The sequence below is a fragment of the Marmota marmota genome, unplaced genomic scaffold (genome assembly GCF_001458135.2).
Source record: "Marmota marmota marmota unplaced genomic scaffold, marMar, whole genome shotgun sequence".
In the NCBI taxonomy this organism is placed as follows: Eukaryota; Metazoa; Chordata; class Mammalia; order Rodentia; family Sciuridae; genus Marmota; species Marmota marmota.
The window spans coordinates 36,017,471-36,041,992 of NW_025999853.1; the positions used below are offsets into that span (position 1 = coordinate 36,017,471).

Genomic DNA, 24,522 nt, shown 5'->3' on the forward strand with positions numbered 1-24,522 from the left:
AGCCTCCTTCCTTAGCTGCCTGAGTTGCTGGGATTGTAGGTATGTACTACCACACCTGGCCCTCTTCAATTTTTTGAGAATAATTAATATTAATCCTTCTTTAAATATTTGGTAGACACCACTAATGAGGCCATCTGGTCCTAGACTTTTTTTTTTTTCTTTGCTGTGAGGTTTTTGATTCAATCTTCTTATTCATTGTTTGTCTATTCAGATTTTCTATTTCTTCATGATTTAACCTTGGTGAAGTGTTGGTTTCCAGAAGTTGATCCGCTTCTTCTGTATTATCCAATTGGTAGGTGTATAATTGCTCATACTGTTTTTTTATAATTCTGTATATTTCTTTGACATTGGTTCTTTCATTTATGATTTTAGGAATCCTCTTTTTTTTTTTTTCCTTAAACTAGATAAGTAGTTTTTCAATTTTGTTGTTCTTAAAAAAAAAAAAAAAAAAAAGTGAAGCAAACTTTGACAGAATTGGAGGTAGAAACAAAAACACAATAGTAGGAGATTCAGTCCTCTGTTTTCAATAATAGAAAAACTAAACAGAAAATCAATAAGGAAATGGAAAAGATGAATAATGTTATCGACCAATCAGACCTAATAGACGTATACATACAGAACACTCCACCCCAAAAAAAGCAGAATGTACCTTTTTTCCCAGTACACATAGAACATTAACCAGGATAAACCACATGTTAGGCTAAAAGATAAGTCTTGACAAACTAACGAAAACGGAAATAATATGAAGTATCTTTACTAATTATAATGGAATAAAACTAGAATCAAGAGCATAGAGAAAAATGGAAAATCCAGAAATATGTGGAAATTAAGCAACACTAACAACTACAAGGTCAAAGAAGTCACAAGGGAAATTAGAAAATACCTTGAGACAAAAGAAAATGGAAACACAATGTACCAAAACATGAGATGCAACAGAAGTAGTTCTAAAGGAAATGTTCTTAGCTGTAAATGGGTACATTTTAAAGACCTCAAATTGCCAACCTAACTACACACCCCAAGAAACTAGAAAAAGAACAAACTAAATTCAAAGGTAGCAGAAAAAAAGAGAATGATAAAGATTAGAAGAGAGATAGGGACCAGAAAAACAATACAGAATGTCAACAAAAACAAGAGTTTTTTTTTTTTTTTTTTTTAAAAAANACAAACGCTCTACCACTGAGCCACAACCCTGTGTCCCTCCCCTTGAGTTTTAAAATAAGCTGGTGCTATAGCTTCTCAACCAGTCTCTAGTATTCCCACAGAGGTATTATGGTCTGTATACGGGTATCTCCGTGGAAAGTGAATGTGTAGATTCCTAGATCACCATCTTGCTGACTGGGCCTCTGCTTTTAAGGACTCATGTAGTTAGTTTGGGCCCATCTGGGTAATTCAGGATAATCTCTCCATGTTAAGGTTCTTAACCTTTATCACATCTACAAGTCCCCTTTGCCATGTAAGGTAAATACTCTTTTTGAGATTTGGGATATGCAAGTCATTTGGGGACCGTTTTTATGTGTTCTATACACAGTTCCTTTGAAGAACTTCCACATTAATATCAACAATACGGTGGAAAAGAAAGTACTAGTTCTTTTTCATAGAAGGAGACATGGAGCATTTAGATAACCTGGGAAAGCCCTATCTTGAGGTTGTTTTGAATCCTTCCAACAGCATTGCCTGAGAAGTGAGACTATCTAGCAGAAAGAGCTTAAATAGATGTTTAGGAGCCAAGAAGTAACAACATGGCAGAGCCTTAGAATGACACTCAATACATCATACCTCTGTCACCTTTCTCTGTGACAATGTAACTTTGCTACTCCTTCCATCAAGAGGTGGAATATATTTATTTCCCTATTATTTGAATCTCTCTGGGCTTGTGACTTTTAAAACCAATAATCATAGCAAAAAATGATATTATGAGACTTCTGAGGCATTTGATTTTTCCAATATGAAATTACTATGAAGAGAGCTGGTAATAAATATTCTTTTGAGTATATGTTCTTGGCATGCAATCAGTGGGTCAAAGAGTAGTATATGTTCAAGTTTAGTAGATACTGCTATTACCTGCAGAAGTGTAAGGGTTCTAGCTGTACATGTTCACCAACAATTTAGTATTTTCTGATTTCATTTTAGTCATTCTGGTAACCATCCAATGTGCTTTTGATTTATATTTTCCTGATGACTAAAAGCAGTTAAACATTTTCCAGTATTTATTGGCCATTTGGATAATCTCCTTACAAAATGGCTTTTCTGTTTTTTAATTTTTTTGTCCGGTTTTCTTCTGAGTTGATGGTTTTCTCTTATGGATTTGCAGGCTTTAAAAACTTATATTTGGAATATGAATCTTGTGTTGCATACACATGCTGCACATATTTTCTACTACTCATTGGATTTTTTTTTTTTACCTTTTTTCTTTTTGTACTGGGGATTAAACCCAGGGGTGCTTAACCACTGAGGCACATCCCTAACCCCCACTTTTTTTGTTCGTATTTTATTTAGAGACATGGTCTCACTGAGTTGTTTAGCACCTCGCCATTGCTGAGGCTGGCTTTGAACTGGCTTTGAACTTCCAAGCCGCTGGGATTACAGGTAGGCACCACCTGTTCTTATTAAGAGTTTTTTTTTTTTTAACTCTTTTTTTTTTTTAATATTTTAATATTTATTTTTTTGACAGACACAACATCTTTGTTTGTATGTGGTGCTGAGGATCGAACCCGGGCCGCACACATGCCAGGTGAGTGCGCTACCGCTTGAGCCACATCCCCAGCCCCTTTTTTAACTCTTAATAAGAGTTTTAATGAACAGAAATTACCAATCTTAACATAGTCCAACTTCTTTTCCTTCTGGTTAGCACTTTTGTGTCTCATTTAAGAAATCTTTCTTATACTCCAAGGTTACAAAGTTGTTCCATATTTTTCAACAAAACACTTTGTGTTGCTTAATCTTTCATATTTAAACCTGATATTCATCTGGAATTGATTTCCTGTGTGGTACGAAGTCATAAAAACTCAGTGTTACTTATTAAAAAGACCACTGTATCCCCTTTGTACTGCGCTGTGACAATCAAATGACCACTTTCCTTCCCCTCTCCCTTTTCTGAATAAGTAATGGCATTAAATTGCAACAAGCATATTCATTGTAGAAAATGTAAAAAATACAGTTATACAAAAAGAAAATGTTAAAACCCCAACAATCTCACCTCCTAGGTATAATTTTAACACTTAAGTGTATATATATATCCTGATCCTTTTTCCTATGGCTATATGCCTACAAATATTTTTTTAAACTGAAATGGGATCACACTGTCAATTCTGGTTTTGAATTACTTTTCATTTAATACATCATGAATATCTTTGATGTCAATAAATATGCATCTAAAATATATATTTTTCAATCTCACCTGGACCAATCCAAATAAAGTATCTTTAAGAGCTGAACATTATTCCTTCTTATATTGTATTCTCCCAACCTATAATTATTTTGACACTGACTAGTTTCTCTTGGCCCTTCTCCTCCTTAAAGATGTCTAACTAGATTTGCAGATTTCGAAAATGAAAAACTTGAGAAACTTGCAGACAATCACTTTAGATAAAAACAAACATCTCAGTGAGCAATCAGTATACTAGGCTGTTGATTGGCAATGGCTCAATTTTCCTATTACTTCATAGGACAATTGCCTGTTTTTTTTTTTTTTTCCTTCTGTTGGAAAATCTCATTGAATTTTCTCAACAAGCTGTAGTTTTGCTATCACAGCACAAATAATAATTCCCCAAGTTCTAGAGTTCTATCTTTAGTTAATCTGAATGTTTATCATCTCCATTTTATTATTCAAGTGTGTGTGTGTGTGTGTGTGTGTGTGTTTTGCAGCACCCTGTGAATGTTAGGCAAGGCTTCACCACTAAGCTATATCCCCTCCCATCATTTGACTTTTCAAGCTCAGTTCTCTACAAAGATGAATAATGTAAATACTTCATCGGATTGTAATGGGAATTAAATGAGTTGATGTTTGAAAATTGTTTAAAACAATACCTGGCACAGAGGACATTATTATTTCAAAATGCTTTTATGGGCTGGGGATGTGGCTCAAGCGGTAGCGCGCTCGCCTGGCATGTGTGCGGCCCGGGTTCGATTCTCAGCACCACATACAAACAAAGATGTTGTATCCGCCAAATACTAAAAAATAAATGTTGAAATTCTCTCTCTCTCTCACTCTCTCTTTAAAAAAACAAAACAAAAACAAAATGCTTTTCCTCTGGAAGATTATATAGATGATATAGTTTTCTATGTCCTTCAAGATTCATATAAGTTAAAAAGATTACTTCCCTGCCCTGGCTTTTAAAAATCCAAATGGCAGAGATTAAGGAAACAATGATAATTCTGTGCTAGTGGGTTTGCAGTGAAACTAGTAACATCATATATAGGTGATGGTTCTGGAAACCTAAAAAATCTTTCCAAAGAGCAAGCAGGCAATACTCCTTAATAGACTTTGATGCAACAATTCCATAAAATAGACTTTTCCAGATAGCAGATATCACTATACCATTTATGACACATTTGGAAAAAAAGAAAAACTAAAGTCCCCCAAGGAAATTAAAGTATGATGATTTATTTTTTTATTTTGGTACCGGGGATTGAACTGAGGGACACTCAACCACTGAGCCACATCCCCAGCCCTATTTTATATTTTATTTAGAGAGAGAGTCTCACTGAGTTGCTTAGTGCCTCGAGGTTGCTGAGGTTATCTTTGAACTTGTGATCCTTCTGCCTCAGCTCCCAGGCCATTGGGATTACAGGTGTGTGCCACCACATCCAGCCAAGGGTGACAGTTTCTAAGCTGGACTTCCCAGTTATTAGTAATGTATTCAAATAACTGTTTTTTCTTTTCTTCTTTTTAATTTTTATTTTTTGGTACCAGGGATTAAACCCAGGGGCACTTAACCACTGAGCCACAACCCCAGACTTTTTGATATTTTATTTAGAGACAGGGTCTGCCTGAGTTGCTCAGGGCCTAAGCTGCTGAGGCTGGATTTGAACTCACCATCCTCCTGCCTCAGCGTCCCAAACCACAGGGATTATAGGTGTACTAGGTGTACGCCAACAGCCTGGCTCAAATAACTTTTTATTCTTTTAAATCTGAATGTTTCATTAAAAAATTTTGTTTTAGATATACATAGCAGTAGAGTGTATTTTTGACATATTATACATACATGGAATATCAATTAACTTTAATTATCTCTTCTTGTGGTTGTACATGATATGAAGTTTCACTGGTGGTATATTCACATATAAACATACGAAAGTTATGTCTGATTCATTCCACTGTCATTTCTATTCCCACCCCTCTCCCTTCTCTTCATTTTCCTTTGTCCAATCTACTGAACTGATCTATTCTTCCGTCTTCCCCTTTTTTATGGGTTAGCATCCACATATCAAAGAGAGCATTCAGCCTTTGGTTTTTTGGGACTGGCTTATTTCACTTAGGATGATAGTCTCTAGATCTATCGATTTACCATTATTTTTTAGGGCTAAGTAATATTTCACTGTGTATATAAACATTTTCTTTATCAAAAGGACTACATACTACAGTGATACAGCCATACTGTTTACAGCAGCTCAAATAACTTTTCATGGCAAGATAAAATGCTTATCCCATAGGGTTAAGTGATGAAAGCAAGATGTAAAACTAAATATAGTGTGATACTTTTTATTAAAAAAAAAAACCTCATGTAAAAGATGGGAAAAACAATTGGGGTGGCTGGGGTTGTGGCTCAGTGGTACTGTGCTTGCCTCACACGTGCAGGAGCCCTGGGTTTGATCCTCAGCACCACATAAAAATAAACAAACAAAATAAAGGTATTTGCCCATCTACAAAAAATAAAATAAATAATTGGGAATGGTGGTGCTCATCTGAAATCTCAGTCACTTGGGAGAAAAACTGCAAGTTCAAGGACAGCCTGGGCAATTTAGTGAGACCCTGTCTCAAAATAAAATTTAAAAAAGGCCAAGGATGTAGCTTGTGATAGAGTACTTGCCTAGCATGTGTGAGGCTCTGGGTTCAATCCCCAGTACTGAAAAAAAAGTGGGGGAATACATATACTAAAATATTAACGATGCCTGTCTCTGAGTAGTATAATTATGAAAATTGCCCTCTTCTTACCCTTATTTTCTAAATTTTATATAATCAAAATACTAATTAAAATATAAAAAATTATTTCAAAACATATTTTTATATATAACAGGGCACAGAGTATGTAACCGAAATAGAAACTGTTTGCCAATAGTTGAGCAAACATACTTGTGAGGTCCATATTTGGACACAATGTACCATAGCACTTTTTTTTAAAAAAAATTATTTTTTAGTTGTAGGTGGATACAATATGTTTATTTTATTTATTTATATGTGTGCTGAGAATCGAACCCAGGGCCTCACACTAGCTAGGGGAGTGCTCTACCACTGAGCCACAATCCCAGCCCTGTACTGTAGCACTTTTAAAGAAAAAAAATTGATAAATTTTCCTCTGCTCTGGGGATTGAACCTGGAGCCTCATGCATAAAAATTAATTTTGTTCAATAATATCTTATAATATAAAGACAACTTTAGAATTTTATTAGAACTATAAATTGAGTTACTATAAATAATACTCTATATGAGCACAATAGATATGTGAAAATCTGTACTGAAAATGCACATTTAAAAAAATATTTTTTTGGTTGTAGATGGACACAATACCTTTATTTATATATATATTTATTTATTTTTATGTGGTGCTGAAGATTGAACTCAGGGACTCACACGTGCTAGGTGAGAACTTACCACTGAGCCAAAACCCCAGCCCCTGAAAATGCACATTTCTAATAAGTTTATTTTCTGATACTCTTAGATGGTATCAACGTTTTTAAACCCTAGCTAGATGAGATTGAGAGGATATAATACAATTGCTATTATTATTCTAGCCCCATAATATATAAACTATATTTAGTTCTGAAGAAAGTTTTGAACCCTTTCTACACTGGCTACTGTCTACAATAGGGATGTTGGTAGTTTAAAGAAATAGGTTAAATATTAGTACACTGAAGGTATTTGTTTAAAAAATGCTCACTGTGTGATAACTGCTATAGTTAAAGTGTAGGATATATATAAAGGATAGCTAATTCTGCCTGAGGGAATCTGGAAAAGCTTCTTAGAGGAACAGCCACTGAACTGGTTTTTGTAGGATGGATAAGGGAGGAAAAGAACACCAGGCACAACAGACAGTGTATGCAAAAGAAAGCATGAAAATGTTAAAAAAGATTATACTCACTTATATGAGATATATATGTATTTTATAGCTTTGTGTCTGGGCAATGGCATGGGAAAGTTAGACCTAAGATTCTTTGTTCTAGAATTCTATGACCCATATTAGGGTATCTGCCATGTAAAACTCCAAATGCAAATACCTAAGCAAGATATGAAGAATTAATCTGAGGGTGTTCATTACTTACATTAAAATTCCATTTTATTCTTTTAGTTCATTGTTAATAAGGTAGTTTACAAAGAAAGAGTAGCATTTAAAAATAATAATGGGAGGGGTATATGGGAAAGAGGGGTAATTACCAGATAATTTGTCTATTTTCAGCCTTTTTCTTAATTCAAAGAAAAAAACACATTTGATTGAAGACCTTTGGAAAGTACTTAAGATTAGTTTTGTATTTTCTTTCCCCCCACTACTGGGAACAGGTCCTCAAATATGATAGGTAAATGTTCTGCTGAGCTCCACCCCAGCCCTGTATATGTATTTTTAACATCTTTAAGGAAATACAATTTATATACTTATTTAAAAATTTTTAAGTAATATTTAATACATCTGTAATCTTACCAGATAACACACTGATGTTTTAGTGTATGTCTTTTATTTTTGCTAGATTTTTTTGGTGATATAAGCAACCTGCCTTCAAGCACCAAAAGACATTACTAATTATAAAATTGACTTAAAAAAAAAAAACTCCTAAAACAAATATGTAAAAATTATCACAAATTTTTACCAGTGATTATTATCTTGGGGAAGACAGAAAGGGGCCAAAATTACTAAAGGGGTAGTAAAGGCCAAAGAATATTTTAGTTTTATCTTTAATGATTAAAAAAGAACAGATTCAAGGCTGGGGATGTGGCTCAATGGTAGAGTGTTTGCCTAGCATGTGCAAGGCCCTAGGTTTAGTCTCTAGTACAGCAAAAACAAAAACACACACACATATTCATTTTATTACTACATTAAACATTAATAAAAAAGAAAAAAATCTAAATATATAAGAAGACTTGCCACATTTATAAAATAAATTTTAAAGGGAGAGATTATGGTAAATGAAAGAGAACTGACATTTAATCTTGGCAGGGAGAATAATTTCAGGAGTCCTGTTCTGCCACTTTTTCACTTCCCCTACAATAATTTCCTGACTCATTAGTTTCAAAACCATTACCGGTTTCACATGATTGAGAAATGTTGGAATCATCACAGTCCTCAGAAATTCAATTAGCCAAACTGTTTTTTTTATTTTTTATTTCCCTCCAGGAATATGTTTCCAATTATTGACTTTCAGAGACTCTTAAGAGAAACACTGATTAGAGTCTAACAGCTTAATTCAACAAACACATTAAACACTCATATATTTTAAAAATATTCAGGACTTACTGGGAGTTAGAGCAACAAATACTCCATAAGGAGATTAAATAATTAAGCTGAATAATTGTTTTCTTCTTTTTTTGGAAGTACAGGGGATCGAACCCAGAACTTCACGCATGCTGAGCAAGTGCTCTACCACAGCTATATTCTCAGTCTTGTGTTTTCACTTTTAAAGCACATACAATTCATCTGGGATTTGGTGGCTTGCAGTTCATTCTCATTGTGGTGGTACTGGGGACATCAGATAAAATATCAGGAATATCAAATGATTGGGCCCTAGGGTATTCACTGTGCATTAATAGTCAGCAGCTGTTCATACCGCAGGCAGGTGCAACGTTTAAAACATCTCATTTCACAATTTTTCTCTTTAATAATTCTTTTTTCTAATTGAGGTGGAGTTAGAATTTCTGCAGCCAGTATTCTATATTTACAGCAGCTAGAAACAAGAAAGAGATATAAAGCATAGATAACTCAAGAAGGGAAAAATACTAAAGATGGAATGAACTTCTGTGACAAGTCTGTGCTTTCCTGGTAGTCCCATGTGATGTCTCTTCTTGAAGTCTTCTTCAAAAGCTGCCTCGGGCCACATACACTTTGCAGTCCTCTATTATGTTATAGTATAATAATAAATAATCACCTTTAAGCCACCTAGGCAGAAGCACATAATATTTTATTATATTGTTACATGGAGCTCTCTCCATGAAAGTGTTTTTAATATAACTGCCCACCTACCCAAGAAGAGTAGTTGAATTAAATATCCAATTAACAAAAGATGTTACAGAAAATATATGTAGGATTAAAAAAAGAAAAAAGGACAGAACCTCAATTCTTTATCTGTAGTTTTCATATCCAAGAACTATGGATTGTTTCTTCACAAGTTTGGTGACAAAACCTGACATGACTTAACCTGAGGCTCTTTACATTCTTTAGTCATCACCTTCAGTAGGACTATTCATAACTCACCACAAAAGTAGGAGTGCATTTGATAATGGGTTTCTACCCTGGACTTTTTTAGTAGCTTTGAGTGAAATATTCTATGTAGATCCTATTAGTTTTTTAAATTCTGAAAAATTTTGATCCCAAAACACAACTAACCCTAAGTTTTCAAACAAAGGATTGTATAGTAATCTCTCTCCACACTGTTAATGACATGGTGATTGTACCAAACCTAAAGCTGGTCCTAGTAAGTACTTTTGTCCCTTAGTATGTCATGAGGATGAATTTCTAGGAAAAGAGGAAAGGCACGTTCAAATAACACATGGGCTGCATGAAAAACCGACAGCAATGATGAGATACAGCTGCAAGACAGTGCACGATTACCAGAAGCTATCAACCCTAGTGCTCTGCTGATTGTTGTCTCACTAAAAACAAGACATTCCATTCTTTTGATGCTTCCTTTAAATACAGTGCTTTAAATACAGATATTCTTAATTCTGGGGTTCTCAACCTGGCTAGATATTAAAATCTATCAGAGGGTTTTGTAAAAATACCCAATGCGGAGTAGGCTACATAAAGCGAGAGCAAGGACATCATTTTAAGACATTCTGATTTACTTGGTTTAAAAAAGGGCCTCGGTAACAGAGTTAAAAAAAAAAAAAAATCTCTACATGAATCTCATGTGCACCTAAAGCTTTATAAAATTTCAATTCCCAGGCTATATCCTATATCAGCTAAGTCAGAATTTGGGGGCATGGAGCTTAGACACAAGTTTTGATTTTTAAAAACACGCAGGCCAGATGCGATGGCACATACCTATAATCCCCGGAAATTGAGGCAAGAAGACTGCAAGTTAGAGGCCAGTCTCAGCAGCTTAGCAAAACCCTGTCTCAAAAAAAAAAAAAAAAAAAAACTGGGGTGTAGTGCCCCTGAGTATTGAACTCCGGTACTAAAAAAAATTTTTTTTAAATTGCCCAGGTGCTTCCAAAGTATACCTAATTTCAAAACCAATGTTGTGATCCACTGAGTTGATTGAATGACTTAAGAATTAAGGATGTAAACTATTTTGTTTTCCTTCCTAAACCAGTCAGTTCCAAATCATCACTATAGTTGGGTCACCAATGAAGAATTCTAAGCTGTCTCCACTCTCAGCTGGCTTACTCATGGAGTCCTTTCCCAACTTCTTTAAGGGGAAAGGGAAGAATGATACAGAAATGACAGGAGAAACATCTTAAGATATATTTGGTAAAGTACTCTGTTCCTTGTTAAAACTTCTAGTACATGGTAGGTCACAGTGAAGAACAAATTTGAAAATTTTAAAGCTACAGTGTAAAGGAGGGCACAAATTAGAAGGTACGTAATAGGAAATCAAAGTATTTTTCCAGTCATTTATAAAAGAAAGCTAGAAAATGCATTTAAAAATCACCCTTTTGTATAAGTAAAAAGAACCAATTAAAAAAATAGGTAAGTGAAAGGAAGTCTAACAGGGTAGAGGAAGGAGAATGGGGGAGGAGAGGAAGGATTGAGACCTGAAATCAAACTCTATGCATAATTGGTCAGGATGAATCCAACTACTGTGTATAACTATAATGATCTAATAAAACAACAACAATAAAAACTAGTGTCTTGGGTCGGGGTGAAGGCAGAGGGAGAGAGGAAGTGCTGGAAAGTGATACTGGCCAAATTTTACTGTTATATTGTATGCATATAGGAATATGTAACAAATCTCATCATTATGTACAACCATAATACACCAATGAAAAAATGTGAAAAGAGAAAAAAATTGAATTCAGTGCACAACTGAAATATATAATAAGGCGCACTTTTTTAGATAATTTTCTTTGATTTTAGTTAGAAATTATTTTCACACTTTCTAATTGTCATATGAAAAATAAATTTACCTTTTTTATTATTAACCTGGAGTGAGAGAATAATGTCACATAATTCACTAGGACCAATCTTTGCACTTTTCATAATTACTTGTGACTGGCAAGGTAATGAGAGAAGGTCAGGATAGTATGCTGAGGTTTCCACACAAAATAGCTTAAGCCATTAAAAATGAATATAACATTGGGGTAATTTGTACAGTGACATTTTTCTGTTACAATTGGGAACCATTTTAAAATGTCATCACTCTCAATCCTGACACTGGTTTAAACAAAGAAAATAAAATTTCCATTGACTACGTAGATCTTCCAGTTCGATATATAGCAATATGTAGAGAAAATGTAGCTCCCCTGATCAAGAAGCTACATTCAGCAGAAGGAAAATATGCATAAGTTCTATGCAATCTTCTCTTTTTCTAGAAAGATACTAGCTTTTAAAGTGAGTTGATGAAACCGTGGAATTCCACCATAATAGAATATGGAAATAGTTCACATTTTCACTTTAACATTACAATTATTATTATTGTTAGGATAAAACTTAGAATTGCAAATTTATTTGAACTCACCAGTTTCAACCAATGGAAATGAAATAAAGTTCACTCTCTGGGCCAAAACCCCCAAGCAGCTGTTGGGAGCAAGAGGGCAATAAGAACAGAAGAAAATAGATTCACTGCATTGTTATCAAGAATGGGTTTCCCTGCTATGTGCTTTGCATTATTTGTAGGGTTGTTGACTACCATGCCAGTGCTTTCATCCAAACCTGGAATAGAAAAGAAGCAAATAAGAAGATTCAAATACTAGATTAAAAAAAGAAAATTGGCTTTTTCTCCAAAAGAGACCACCTTTGAAAAACTCTCAGTGACTTGTACAATGACCTTAGTGAATAATTTAAATGGTGAGATACATGGAACCTTTGATTACAAAAGGCCTCTTTGAATAGATAAGTTTCAGCACATCTCAATAATATTCTCTCAATACCTCTGGAGTTCCTTCGGAATTAGAATGGAGAACAATAAAAGGACAGGTGGCCCGAAACTGGCAGGCTAGGCCTGCCTTCCCAGTAGTTTCCCATCAAAGCCAACCTGTGAGGCTCCTCAGAATAGGGGTAAATGTATAGCCTCAGCACTGGACACACATGGCCTAGCATGGTGATGAAAAAAGAATGCTATGGTTTGAATGTTTGTCTCCCTCCAAGATTCATGTTGGAATCTAAGACCCAATGAGATAAAATTAAGAGTTGGGGCCTTTGGGGAAGGGATCAAGTCATGAGGAATTCATTCTCAAGAATGGGATTAATGCCCTTATACAAGAGGCTCCTGAGAGCTGCCTTGTTCTTTTGCCTGTCTGCCTTTCACCATGGAAGGATGCAGCAACAAGTATCATCTTGGAAGCAGAAAGAGAATAGTGTCTTGTTCTTGAACTTCCCAGCCTCTGAAACTATGACAAGTAAATTACTTTATTGTTCTCTTTGCAAATTACCCAATATAAGGCATTTTTTCATAGCAGTATAGACTAAAACAGAAGCACACAAAGATTTAGGGAATAAACTAACCTCTTCCACTGCTCACATTTTATTTTTCAACTCACTCAGTGTAAGAAGTTTTCCCTGCTAGAACCCATTTCAAATAAAACCTAGGCTTCTTAAAAAAACAAAACAAAACAAAAAAACCCACATGTACTATTTGTGTAGATAGAGTCTCTGTCTCTTTAGTATAAATTAAAACCAGATTGCTTCTTCCTAAGCATCTGAATGAAATTAGTAAAACTGAGAGAACAAACATTCTGACAAGTGGAGAGGGGAGTAAAAGGATAAGTAGATTATCTTGGGTTTGAAGAGCATGGGATGGACTGAACTCAGGAAACCTTCTCTAGCCTTCAGTCTCTTCATGATGTCAATCAAAGGAGAAAATATAGTTGGTGAGCATGTGCAGGAAATACACACCTAACAGGAAATATCCGTAGAATGAAAGGGCCAGACAGCACCAGAAGCAAGACACAGAATTTTGAGGAAAACTGATTCTACCATTTACCTTGAGTGGGACTTAAAACTCAATGGTGGCATGCAACTGTAGCCCTAGCTCCTTGGGAGGCTGAGGCAGGGGCATCACTTGAGCCCAGGAGTTGAGACTAGCCTGGGATATCTAGTTAAATACTACCTCAAATAAAACAAACTACTTCAAAACTCAATGGTGAAGACAGCAAGCATGATATCACAGTAGGAAAGTAGGTAATGTGTATGTAGTCATATTAGTATAATAACTATCTATCAAATGGACTTGAAGAAAACAAATGGAAGGAGGTGCATTAAAATGAGCTGATCCTAAATGTCCTACTTTCCTGGGATTAGATGGCTCATAATCAAAAGTGTCTATTCCTTGCACTAATGTATCTTCCCTTCTAATCACTGCTCTGCAGAACTCATTCTTTTTCAATGAATTTAACACAAAAGAATTAAAAAAAAAAAAAAAACTGTGGAAGAGATTCTTCCCTGTCATTTCTGGTCCTTCAACAATCCTGTATCTTTGGGTTTCTTTTCCTTTTTACATCTTTAAAATAAAAATTCCATATTTTCCCCCATTTCTTTGAAAAACCAATAAATTACAATAATAATGTAATGGTCTTACCAGTAAATTGCATTGTTGCCCCTAAATATGAGTCCACAATTGATCCTAGCAATCCGGCTAGACCTCCAAATGCAATAATGGGCCACTGTGGAGCAGAAATGTCTAAATCACTCACAAAAACCAACTGTGTGAGGAAGTATGCAATGCCCACAAAGGTACCACCAAGAAGACTTGAGGCAAGTCCCACCATTGTAACACCTCCATTGGTTCCTAAGAAGAAACATAAATAAAATCATCTGGTTAATAATCAGTACATAGTCAAACAAAACTACGTAAAGTTAATTACATAGCTTTGTAACATTATGGTAGCTATGTAATTAACATTAACTTGAAAGAGTTCTCTTTTTAATTAAAAAAATTTAAGTGAATCATAAAATTGTATATATTAATGGTATACCCTGTAATATTCTGATACATGCATATATTGTGCAGTGTTCACATCAGGGTATAGATATCTCCTCAAAAATTTACCATCTTATAATGTTTAAGGGTAAAAAATTGAAAATCCTTTCTTATAACTTTCTAAACATATACAATACATTACTGTTAACTCTAGTTACCCTACTATGCAATAAAACAGCAGAAGTTCTTGCTCCTATATAACTTAGTCCCCAGTAATTAAACTTTTCCCCTCACTCTCTCTCCCCTATTCTCCCTAGCCTCTGGTAATCACCATTATAAACTCAACTTCTATACAGTCTACTATTTTGGATTACAAATATAAGTGAGATCATGTGGTACTTGTTAGAAAGAGTTCTCTTTAATGCAATCTCTAGACTATAGCCTATTTAGAAAATAGTCCTTTTTCTTCAGTAACTTTCCAACATTCTAGCAGTGAACCAGAATGGTTCAGTGGAGCTAGAGTGCTATTTCTCTGTGCCTTAGTTTCCTTTTTTTTTTTAACGATGAAAACAATACAAGAACAAATTCATATGATTATTATGAGTACTAAGTGATATTCTATGTAAAGCAGCCAGGATAGTGCTTTGAGCATAGTAGGTCTTCAAAATGTTAGCTATTGTAAGAATGATGATAATGAAGAAGAGGAATAAAAAACGAAGATGAGAAGAAGGTGGAAAAGAAAGGAAAGAAGAGAGAAGATTTTAAAAAGGAAGTAGAAGCAGTTGCTAATGGTAATAGGGGACAGAGATATACCTATATAAATCCTTTACTATCCACACGGGATTGGTTATACCAAAATCCTCGAATGCTCAAGTCCCTCACATAAAATGGTGTAGTACCTGCACATAACCTATGCACATCCCACCTTCCACATAATTTAAATGTTCTCTAGATTACTTATAATAAATACTAACACTACACAAATGCTGTTTAAATATTATTATACTGTATTATTTAGGAATAATTGTAAGAAAAAAATGTAAGTGTTCAGTATAGACAAAATTATTTTTCTTTAGATATTTTTAATCCACTGTTGGTCGAAACAATAGATTTGAAAGACTATGTTAAAAGCACTTATTACATAATAGGATCTCAAGAAAAACTCTATTCCTTATATTTTCCTTTCCCACTGATTAAGTCTGTGGGTCGGTTTCTATATTCTTGTACTGTATATCCAGGTCTTGTTAATGTTTCCATCAAATATTAGTTAATATCAGTAATTTAATATCCTATAGCAATTTTCCGATTAAGAAAACCAAATAAAATTCTTAAAAGGCACTTAAATACATTAACAGGGGTGTTTTTGTTTTTGTTTTGAAACTCAAATCAAGACTCACCCACTGGAACTTTCTCCCAGGTTGTTATTAGCCTTGGTGGGCTTTTACTCAGTACTGTGCCAACTTCTGAAGCCCAGGTGTCTCCAGCAGAGCAGGCCAGTGCAGCCAAGAGAGATAAACACATCCAGGAAGCAGTGTACTGCTTAGAAAAATCGATTGGTATTTCCCCGGGGCCATTTTCTATCATGTACAGTAGGGCCAGCTCAGTAGGCACAGCTCCATTACAGAACACCTGGATCCAATTCCTCTGCCCTCCTGGAAACAAAGAAGTAGATAAAAAAACATAAGAAATGTTTTCTTCTCAAAAGGAAATGCATGCAGTTATAAGAACTTTATCTTAAAGTGTAGAAAAATAAAAAAGACTAATTTTTTTTTTTTTAAGTTTTAAAAGTAGTATGGCCCATTCACCCTCATTTTATGCTGGTATTAATAATCTAAAATAATTAACGATAGACTCTAGAGCTTCTAAAATGTTGCTGTTATTTCCTATTGCAGTAAAGTAAATGATAAATAAAGCTACTAAAGTAACTCTCAAAAATGATCTGCTGACAGTCTAAATATGTTCTGATTAAAAGCTTATGTTATTAAATTGCATTTAAAAAAAAAAGCTTATGTTAGGATAAAACAGTTTACCATTTTGAGTAATGTTGAATGCAATTAATTTTACCTTCCTTATATTCTGAATCTAAACGCTTCTTTGCTTCTCCTTTCCATTTTGTGAGTTTTGAAGAAGAAAGGAAAAACATCAGCAAAGAGGTAAAAAAGCTGAAATTTGCAATCGTTAGGATAAATCCAACCACTAGCCCTGAAAGAAACATATAGACACAGAATTATACTTAATCCATATATTAGTGCTGAAAAACATTGATGTTTTTCAGTAATTTTCATATTACAACATGAATGTACACTTCTAATACATTTGCAATTTACTAAACTATTACCAAAGAGTAAACTGAATGTCATTTTAATTCACTGATAAAATTTTTTTTGCCATATTTTGATCTCCTTTCAAACAATGTTTTATTATTTGAGACAACTGTTTTATAATCAAATTGTAAAACAGAATAAATGGCAGTGATTTTATTATTAAACAATACATATTACACACATACACTCAAATACATAGTTTGAATAGAAGGCTAATATAGAGAATTTTCAAATTACTATGGCCCTCTCTGAGGTTGTAAAGATTACGGTTTTCCAAGTTTCTTTTACGATTTTCCCCTATAGCCTGGATTTTTCCCCCCTAGTTTACAGAGGAAAGTCAAAGTTAATCTTTTTATACTTTTCTAAAAAAAACTTTCATATGTTCTCTTGCTGAATCTCATAAACTATGGTGAGGGGAGTTTTTCTTAGCTAAACCGTCCTATGTAAATCCATAAAATGTTACATGCAACTAAAAATGGAATATGTTCTGTGAATGTTATTTTATACTTTTAGACTTTTCTGTCTCTTTAGATATTTTCCCCCACTTCAGTGCTGAACCCAGGGATGCTGAGCTATATCCCCAGCCATTTTTATTTTATTTTGAAACAGGGTTTCAAACTTGCAATCTTTCTGTCTCAGCCTCCTAAATCGCTGGGATTACAGGTGTGTGCCACTATGCACAGCTGTCTCTAGATTTTGTGGAGGTAAACAAAGAAGAAAGACTGCATTTATTCATTTTTCAAAGGGTGACTGATTGCAAGGAAGTCTTATACAATCTGTAGTTCAGCCAGGAAAACAAAGAAGGAAACTTATACTTCATGACACAGGAGGAGGGGGTAAAGCAAAGAAAAGATTGTAATCTCTCAGTGATGTGGGAGACTAAGGCAGGGGGATCACAAGTTCAAGACTAGCTTCAACAGCTTAGTGGGGCCCTGTGTCAAAATAAAAAATAAAAAAGAACTGGGGATGGAGCTCAGTGGTAGCATGCTCCTGGGTTCAATTCCTAGTACTTGCTGTGGGTTATACAGGAAAGCGGTTATAAAGCCTCTCTCTAGGTAATTCCATAGGGAAGAGTAAACATATTCTGGAATGGGTTAGCCTTAAAGGCCTTTTATTACAAAATTTGAAATTATTCTTGTGAATAAAATTTGGTGGTAGAGGGAGTAAAGTACCTTCATATTTATTATAATGGTTAGTTAACCCTATAAAAATGAGTCAAAATATAATGAGTGAAATTAGCCATCTATAAAGATGACAAAAACGTAAAAGAAATAAGTATGTGAATCTCAAGGATACACCAAATTCAATCAAGGTGACCCCAGGAAGTCATATGGGGATGTGACTGCCCTGAGAACATCTTAACCCAATGAATACCACTTTCCATTTGAAGAGTATGCTAATAGCTGGGCGCAGTGGCACAAACCTGTAATCCCAGTAGCTCAGGAGGCTGAGGCAGGAGGATCTTAAGCAGACTTAGCAACTCAGTGAGATGCTGTCTCAAAACAAACAAACAAATAAACAAAATACACCCCCCCACACACACACACATAAAGGGTTGGGGATGTGGTTCAGTGGTTAGCATCCTTGGGTTCAATCCCTGGTATTAAAAAAAAAAAAATGTGCTAATAGATGGATGTAGTCTCTTTTACTGTGGATCATTTTTATAAAACACTTTTTTTCTTTAATGACATTGTCACTTTTGAGAATGTAGTTGCCTCATTCAAATAAAAAATATCATAGCACATTATTGTACTTACTCTTGGTGCTCCAAGTGTCCCAGATTTGTCCAGCAGGAGTCCCTTTAAGCTGGCTGCTAGGCTCTTTTGACATGACCCCATCCTCCCCCTCCCCCCCCCCTAATATAAAAAGATATTTTAGGCTCATCCCAAACCTAACTTGCCCCATCTCTGGAGGCAGCCATTTCTCTGAGAAGTTGATTAATTTTAGTAGGTATTGAAACCAAGATCTAGGCTCTCAATGTACTCTCATGGTTACTGGGGTATTTTTGTCATATGTGAAGAGGGCAAGTGAATGCACATGCACATATAAATATACAGACAACTACATACATAAGTATATACACACATACATACATATTTTAGAGATGACAAGATCACACCAATTCTAATCTATCCCTATAGATTCTCTCTTGCCTTCCCCTATTCCTTGCTCTGATTTTTTTGTCCTTAATAAGGAGCCTTGATTCCAACAACAATGACAAATTCACTCATTACCTCAATCCTACATTGATTTACAATTGTCTCAGAATTGCACCACCCAAACGAATACAAAAATGTTTACTATAAATAGCCTACTTGTTTACAATTTTTTCTTCTCTTCAATCCAAGACTGAGGATACATAGTTTACATAGTTAAATATTGTATCATCATACTCTTTTTTTTTCCTTTCAGTGTACTTATTTATTTGAAATGCAATTGGGTTTGTTTCAGTCTATTTCCAATTTTAGATTTTTCCCACCTTCCATCCTTACTGATACAATTTTGTTTCTTAAATATGAAAAATATTAATATGTATCCAAAAGTTGAACTTACAGAAAAGGTATCATTAGAGAAATATTACTTCCTTCAGGACCCATGAGTCTCCTTCTATGTAACCAAGTGTATTATTTTCCTTCCTGTGTTTGTTTATATATCATTAACTATTCTTGTGTTTCTTTTTATAAAGATAAGCTTATATATGCATGCCTTTAAATTTTCCCTTCTTTTTTTACCCAAAGTGTAGCATTCTCTTCCCCACTCCTTTCTCCTCCTTCCCCCATCCCCGATGGGGATGGAACCCAGGGCCTCCAGCATGTTAAACATATGCTCTACCACTGAGCTATACCCAACTCCTGGCCCCATATTTTGTCAATTTTATTTTTTACTACAAAATGTTCTAACCCTGCTTACTCTATGGCTGACAATTTCTGTTCTCTGTAATTTTCAAGATAAATATATTCAATTAGTAACTGAAAATTTTATTATTAAATAATATCCAATTAAATAAAAATACAATAGATATTAAATAATTTAATATTAATATTTATTTAATAAATTTATTCATTTACTAAATAAGTACTAAATAAATAATACTAAATAAATAATATTCTATTAAATAATATAATAGGAGACCTGGTTGTTATTCCCATTATAACCCATTTTACCACTGCTCAGCTCAAGGTTAAGGTACTATAATCAGGTAGTTATTAATTGATTTAGCCAGAGATGCTTAATTACTGGCATTTTATTTAAGGTTAGTGTATTTTAATTGTGAGTTAAAGAAACAGGGTAACTTGGTATAAAGCAATAATAAATAGCTTCATCTCTGGAACTGAACAGTCTAGAGTTGAGGCTTTGGCTGCTCCACCTGCCTTTGTGTGACTAGGAAAAGGGTCCCAACCTCCTCAAGCCTCAACTTCACATTGGTGGAATGAGAATATTTCCTAACTCAATGGCTTGCTGTGAACTGTTAAGAGGTAATTTTTGGAATATGCTTATTATTCTACCTAGGATATAGGAAGCCCTCAATAAATGTTAGCTAATGTCAGTGTTAATAACAGCAACTATAGTTCCAGTGGCTCAACAATGATAATGATAAATACTGTGTCATTGTATTCAACCTTTAATTTTCTTCCACTGATTTTTAAAACATTACAAGAGTAGTACATGGCTATTTGAAAGGAAAGCCAAAACATATGAAGCATAAGCAAAAGACAAAGTGTTTTCCCTCTCCCTTTTATAAATAGTCACTGTCAAGAATCTGTTCGTCTGTCTTTAAACAATTCCAAAGTGGAATGGCTCTAAAATAATTTATGTGCATTATAACAATGCTACAAAAGGTATTCATATCCCTTTTACTTTGATCATCCTAAAATACTACATGAAGTGACTCATGTTCATGATGATGTCAGGTTTAGATTTAAGAAATAAATTTAAGACACTCTTTGAAGGAACGATTTCATTCATGTAGCATTAAAATATCTTGGATTTTTGGCCACTCCCAGCTATATCTGAATTTTTAGATGAGTAGCTGCTATCTTTTGTTCATGTCTAGGCCACCTGCCCACTCTACCCCAGGAATCTCTAATTCTCATTAATAAGAGATTCATATATACAACAATAGGGTGCTATAAAGAATTTGAAAAATTAAGATTATTGCTGCTGTCTTTTTGAGCTTAAAACAGGTAACTTCTGTACCCAACAGATGCCATTTGGGAGGGAGGGGAACAACACTGTTTACATGTGTCTGATAGTGGAAGTTATGCAACATACCAAATTGCAATCAAGGTAATCTGAGTAATCTCTGGGAAGCAAAAATGAGAAAGGCAGGACTGTAATTTTGCAGGAATTTAATAAAATGAATTCTATTGTTTAATACATAATCTGTCTAGAGTAAAACTGTGGGGATAAAAAGATGGCTAGTTAACCCTGAATGTGGAAAGTGAAGGCCAAAAGAGACAGGTTAGCAGACTTATTGAACCCTGCCCAAGGGAAAGGGCCCTTGACCTGTGGACTTGCATTACTGTTTCTCAGACTTCGCACTCACCAAAGCAACCTTCTAATTATAATCTGACTTCTCACATGGTTTGCCTACAAGAATAGGGCATGACTGAACAGTGATTTTTATATTCCAGTTTGCCTGGTAGTTCGACATTCTATGAGATTAATAAAGTGGCATTCTGGCTCATATAGCAATCTCTTATAACAATGAGCAGCACCTACCTAGTTTTCTTAGTTATATCAAATCTAGGAACCTAATGTTGTGAGGTTTCTACTTAAGAGAGACTGAACACCAGACATGAACTATAGTGACTAAAAACAGGTAACACACCCTTGTGAGACAACACAGAGTATCACCATGGGCCTTTACCAGTAACACCTCACCTTTGCTGTGCACTTTCCTTATGCTTATAGCAACTCCTCCTGAGGGGATCAGATAGAATCAAACCTATCATTTACTGACTTCCCTCAAGAGAAATGTAAGTCATATGATAGTAAGATTTTAATCCATATTATTCACTGTTAAAATTCTAAGTGCTCAGAATAGTGACTGGCATACATGGAACCATCACTAAATATTTGTTGAAAATTAATGAAAAATGGTAAACCATTAAGCCTAATTTCTTGGCAAATGAAACTGAAACTCGCCATGCCAAAAGCCTAATAATAAACTGTCCGTGTTTACATGTTCAAAGAAAAGCTTCCAGTAATCTGTCAGAACCATGTCAACAACAAGCAGATAACACTTCCCTTGGAGTAAATTGCCTGCCCAGTGCCCAGGGCTTTGTAGCTCACGAGTACTTTTCCACTCACCCCCTTCATTTCATCCTCTCTCTCCAGGAGACCAGGGCCTTCACCTCAGTGTCTGAATTAAGCAGTGCCTCATCCCTTTCCCCTCCTATCAATACTAAGGTATGTGTACCTGTATCATGAAGGACTGACTCTAAGTACTTAGATCTTCAAGAAAGTTCTGTAACTCCCATTTATTAATTCTAAGCACACCAAAAGCTAAAAGCATGACACAGCAAAGCTTAGCAAACATTCCTTAAAACTGAAGAGTAGTAGTGGAGGGAGAACAATAATATCTGTTATTAAGAAAACACATATTATATCTGTCAGGTGTCAGGCTAAGCATTTTACATCATGCATAACTTCTCATGGTAAACTCAATGCTACAGATGAATACCATCACTTCTTCAGGAAAGTATTACCAACTACTATGATATACACTGACTTTTTTTTAATATGTATTTTTTAGTTGTAGGTGGACACAATATCTATTTCATCTTTATGTTGTGCTGAGGATGGTGCCTCATGCTTGCTAGGTGAGCCTCTACCACTGAGCTACAATGCCAGTCACGAGTTGACATTTTTTTTGCTGGAAATTGAACCTAGAACCTCATGCATGACAGGCAAACACTCTACCACTGAAATACATCCCAAACCTTTCTAATATACTTTGAATAAACATTACATTTTTTTACCCTTAAGGCAAGGAAAGTCCTAAACAGAACATGTCATAGAATAAAAGGATTCAGAAAAAGGGAAAAAGTTTTTAAGTCAATGTATATCTATTTTTCTAAGCACCTATTTTGTGTCTAGCACTAGTCAAAGAAACATAGGACACAGAGGCTTAAGACACATTCTTGGTCTTCAAGGAGTTTATAATCCAGTCAGTAGGTGTCCTTTGATCTCAAGCAGATCAAGTTGCTTATTATAATACCAAGATAAGTTTTAGAAACATACATATTATATTTTTGCTACCTAACTTTTCAAACATCAGTTACTACTGAAAAAGAAGTTAAAAACATTTTTCCCTCCATTTTATTTGACAATTTCCATCTAATAGTGCTGGCAGCAAAGTAATGACTTTATCAGATTTGAATCCTATTCAATGTGAATAACTCATTAAATCCTACGAAGCCTCAAACCACATAATCTTCCCAATTGGAATACTTCATTTATTCTTCCTCTAGGAGAATTAATTTCAGTTTTCTGAAACTTTCCTTGTTTTCCCTCTAGAACTCTGAATCTCTCTCTACACTAATAAGAAGAAGTATATAATAAGAAGTATATATACGCAGCGGCTTGGGAGACTGAGGCAGGAGGATTGTGAGTTCAAAGCCAGCCTCAGCAAAAGTGAGGCACTAAGCAACTCAGTGAGACCCTGTTTCTAAATAAAATACAAAATAGGGCTGGGGATGTGGCTCAGTGGCTGAATGACCCTGAGTTCAATCCCTGGTATGCCCCCACAAGTATATATAATGAGGTAGGAGAGAAGTTGGGGGAATGAGTAGAGATAAGGAGAAAGAAACTAATGTTTGTGGTAATGCTAAATTAATAGTCATCCACATAAAAACCATTGTTGAAAACAGATAATCATTAACACTCAATATTTATATGTTTTATAGATTATAAAGGCATGCTGTCTCACACATTATCTTCTTTGAGTCTTGCCAAAGGCGTGACCTATTTCATAAGAGATAAAGAAAGTAAGGATCTTAGGAGTTAGATGACTTGCCAAAATTCACATCAAGTACAGGTGTCAGAATTAGTTTTCAAATATATATCTTTTAATTCAGAATCAAGGTAGGTAGGAGAGGAGTAGAGGCCCAAGGGCTAAAAGAGAAGATATGGTAGTAGGAAAGAGACAAAGGAGAGGAGAAAAGTAAGAGAAGGAAACCAGGACAATACATAGTATGGAAGTCAAAGACAGAACTTCAAGAACTTGGGGGCTGGGGATGTGGCTCAAACGGTAACGCGCTTGCCTGGCATGCACGGGGCACTGGGTTCGAACCTCAGCACCACATAAAAATAAAATAAAGATGTTGTGTCCACCGAAAACTGAAAAATAAATATTAAAAAATTCTCTCTTTAAAAAAAAAAAAAAACACCTTGACCCTTCTTAGTATCAAGGCAAGGATACCTAAGAATTTTTTTTTTTTGGGGGGTGGGGGTACCGGGGATTGAACTCAGGGACACTCAACCACTGAGCCACATCCCCAGCCCTATTTTGTATTTTATTTAGAGACAGGGTTTCACTGAGTTGCTTAATGCCTTGCTGTTGCTGAGGCTGGCTTTGAATTTGTGATCCTCCTGCCTCAGCTTCCTGAGCTACTGGGATTACAGGTGTGTGCGACCATGCCTGGCTGAGAGAGAACATTTTTTAGTAAAACATAATTCTATGTTTTTATACTCAAACAGAGCTTTTTCAAATTATTTGTTACAATGAATTAATATTGCCAAAGTGCTAAGA

The 24,522-nt window shown here is 35.0% G+C and overlaps 1 protein-coding gene across 6 annotated transcripts in view; it reads right to left on the reverse strand.

Moving 5' to 3' along the window:
* Window positions 1-8,499: 8,499 nt before the first annotated feature.
* Tmem19 (transmembrane protein 19) overlaps window positions 8,500-24,522 on the reverse strand; it is a 30,547-nt gene continuing 14,524 nt past the window's right edge. For 2 of the 6 annotated variants that reach the window (XM_015483001.2, XM_015483000.2), the window contains exons 4-8: window positions 16,507-16,644; window positions 15,840-16,094; window positions 14,101-14,310; window positions 12,043-12,236; window positions 8,500-9,302 (exon numbers count right to left, since the gene is read on the reverse strand). In XM_015483001.2, coding sequence (XP_015338487.1) covers window positions 12,073-12,236; window positions 14,101-14,310; window positions 15,840-16,094; window positions 16,507-16,644 — 767 coding nt within the window. In that variant the 3' untranslated portion in view covers window positions 8,500-9,302; window positions 12,043-12,072. Of the gene's footprint in view, window positions 9,303-10,406; window positions 10,476-12,042; window positions 12,237-14,100; window positions 14,311-15,839; window positions 16,095-16,506; window positions 16,645-24,522 lie in introns of all 6 variants that reach the window. The other 4 variants (XR_007348380.1, XR_007348378.1, XR_007348379.1 and 1 more) reach the window with 4 other exon arrangements.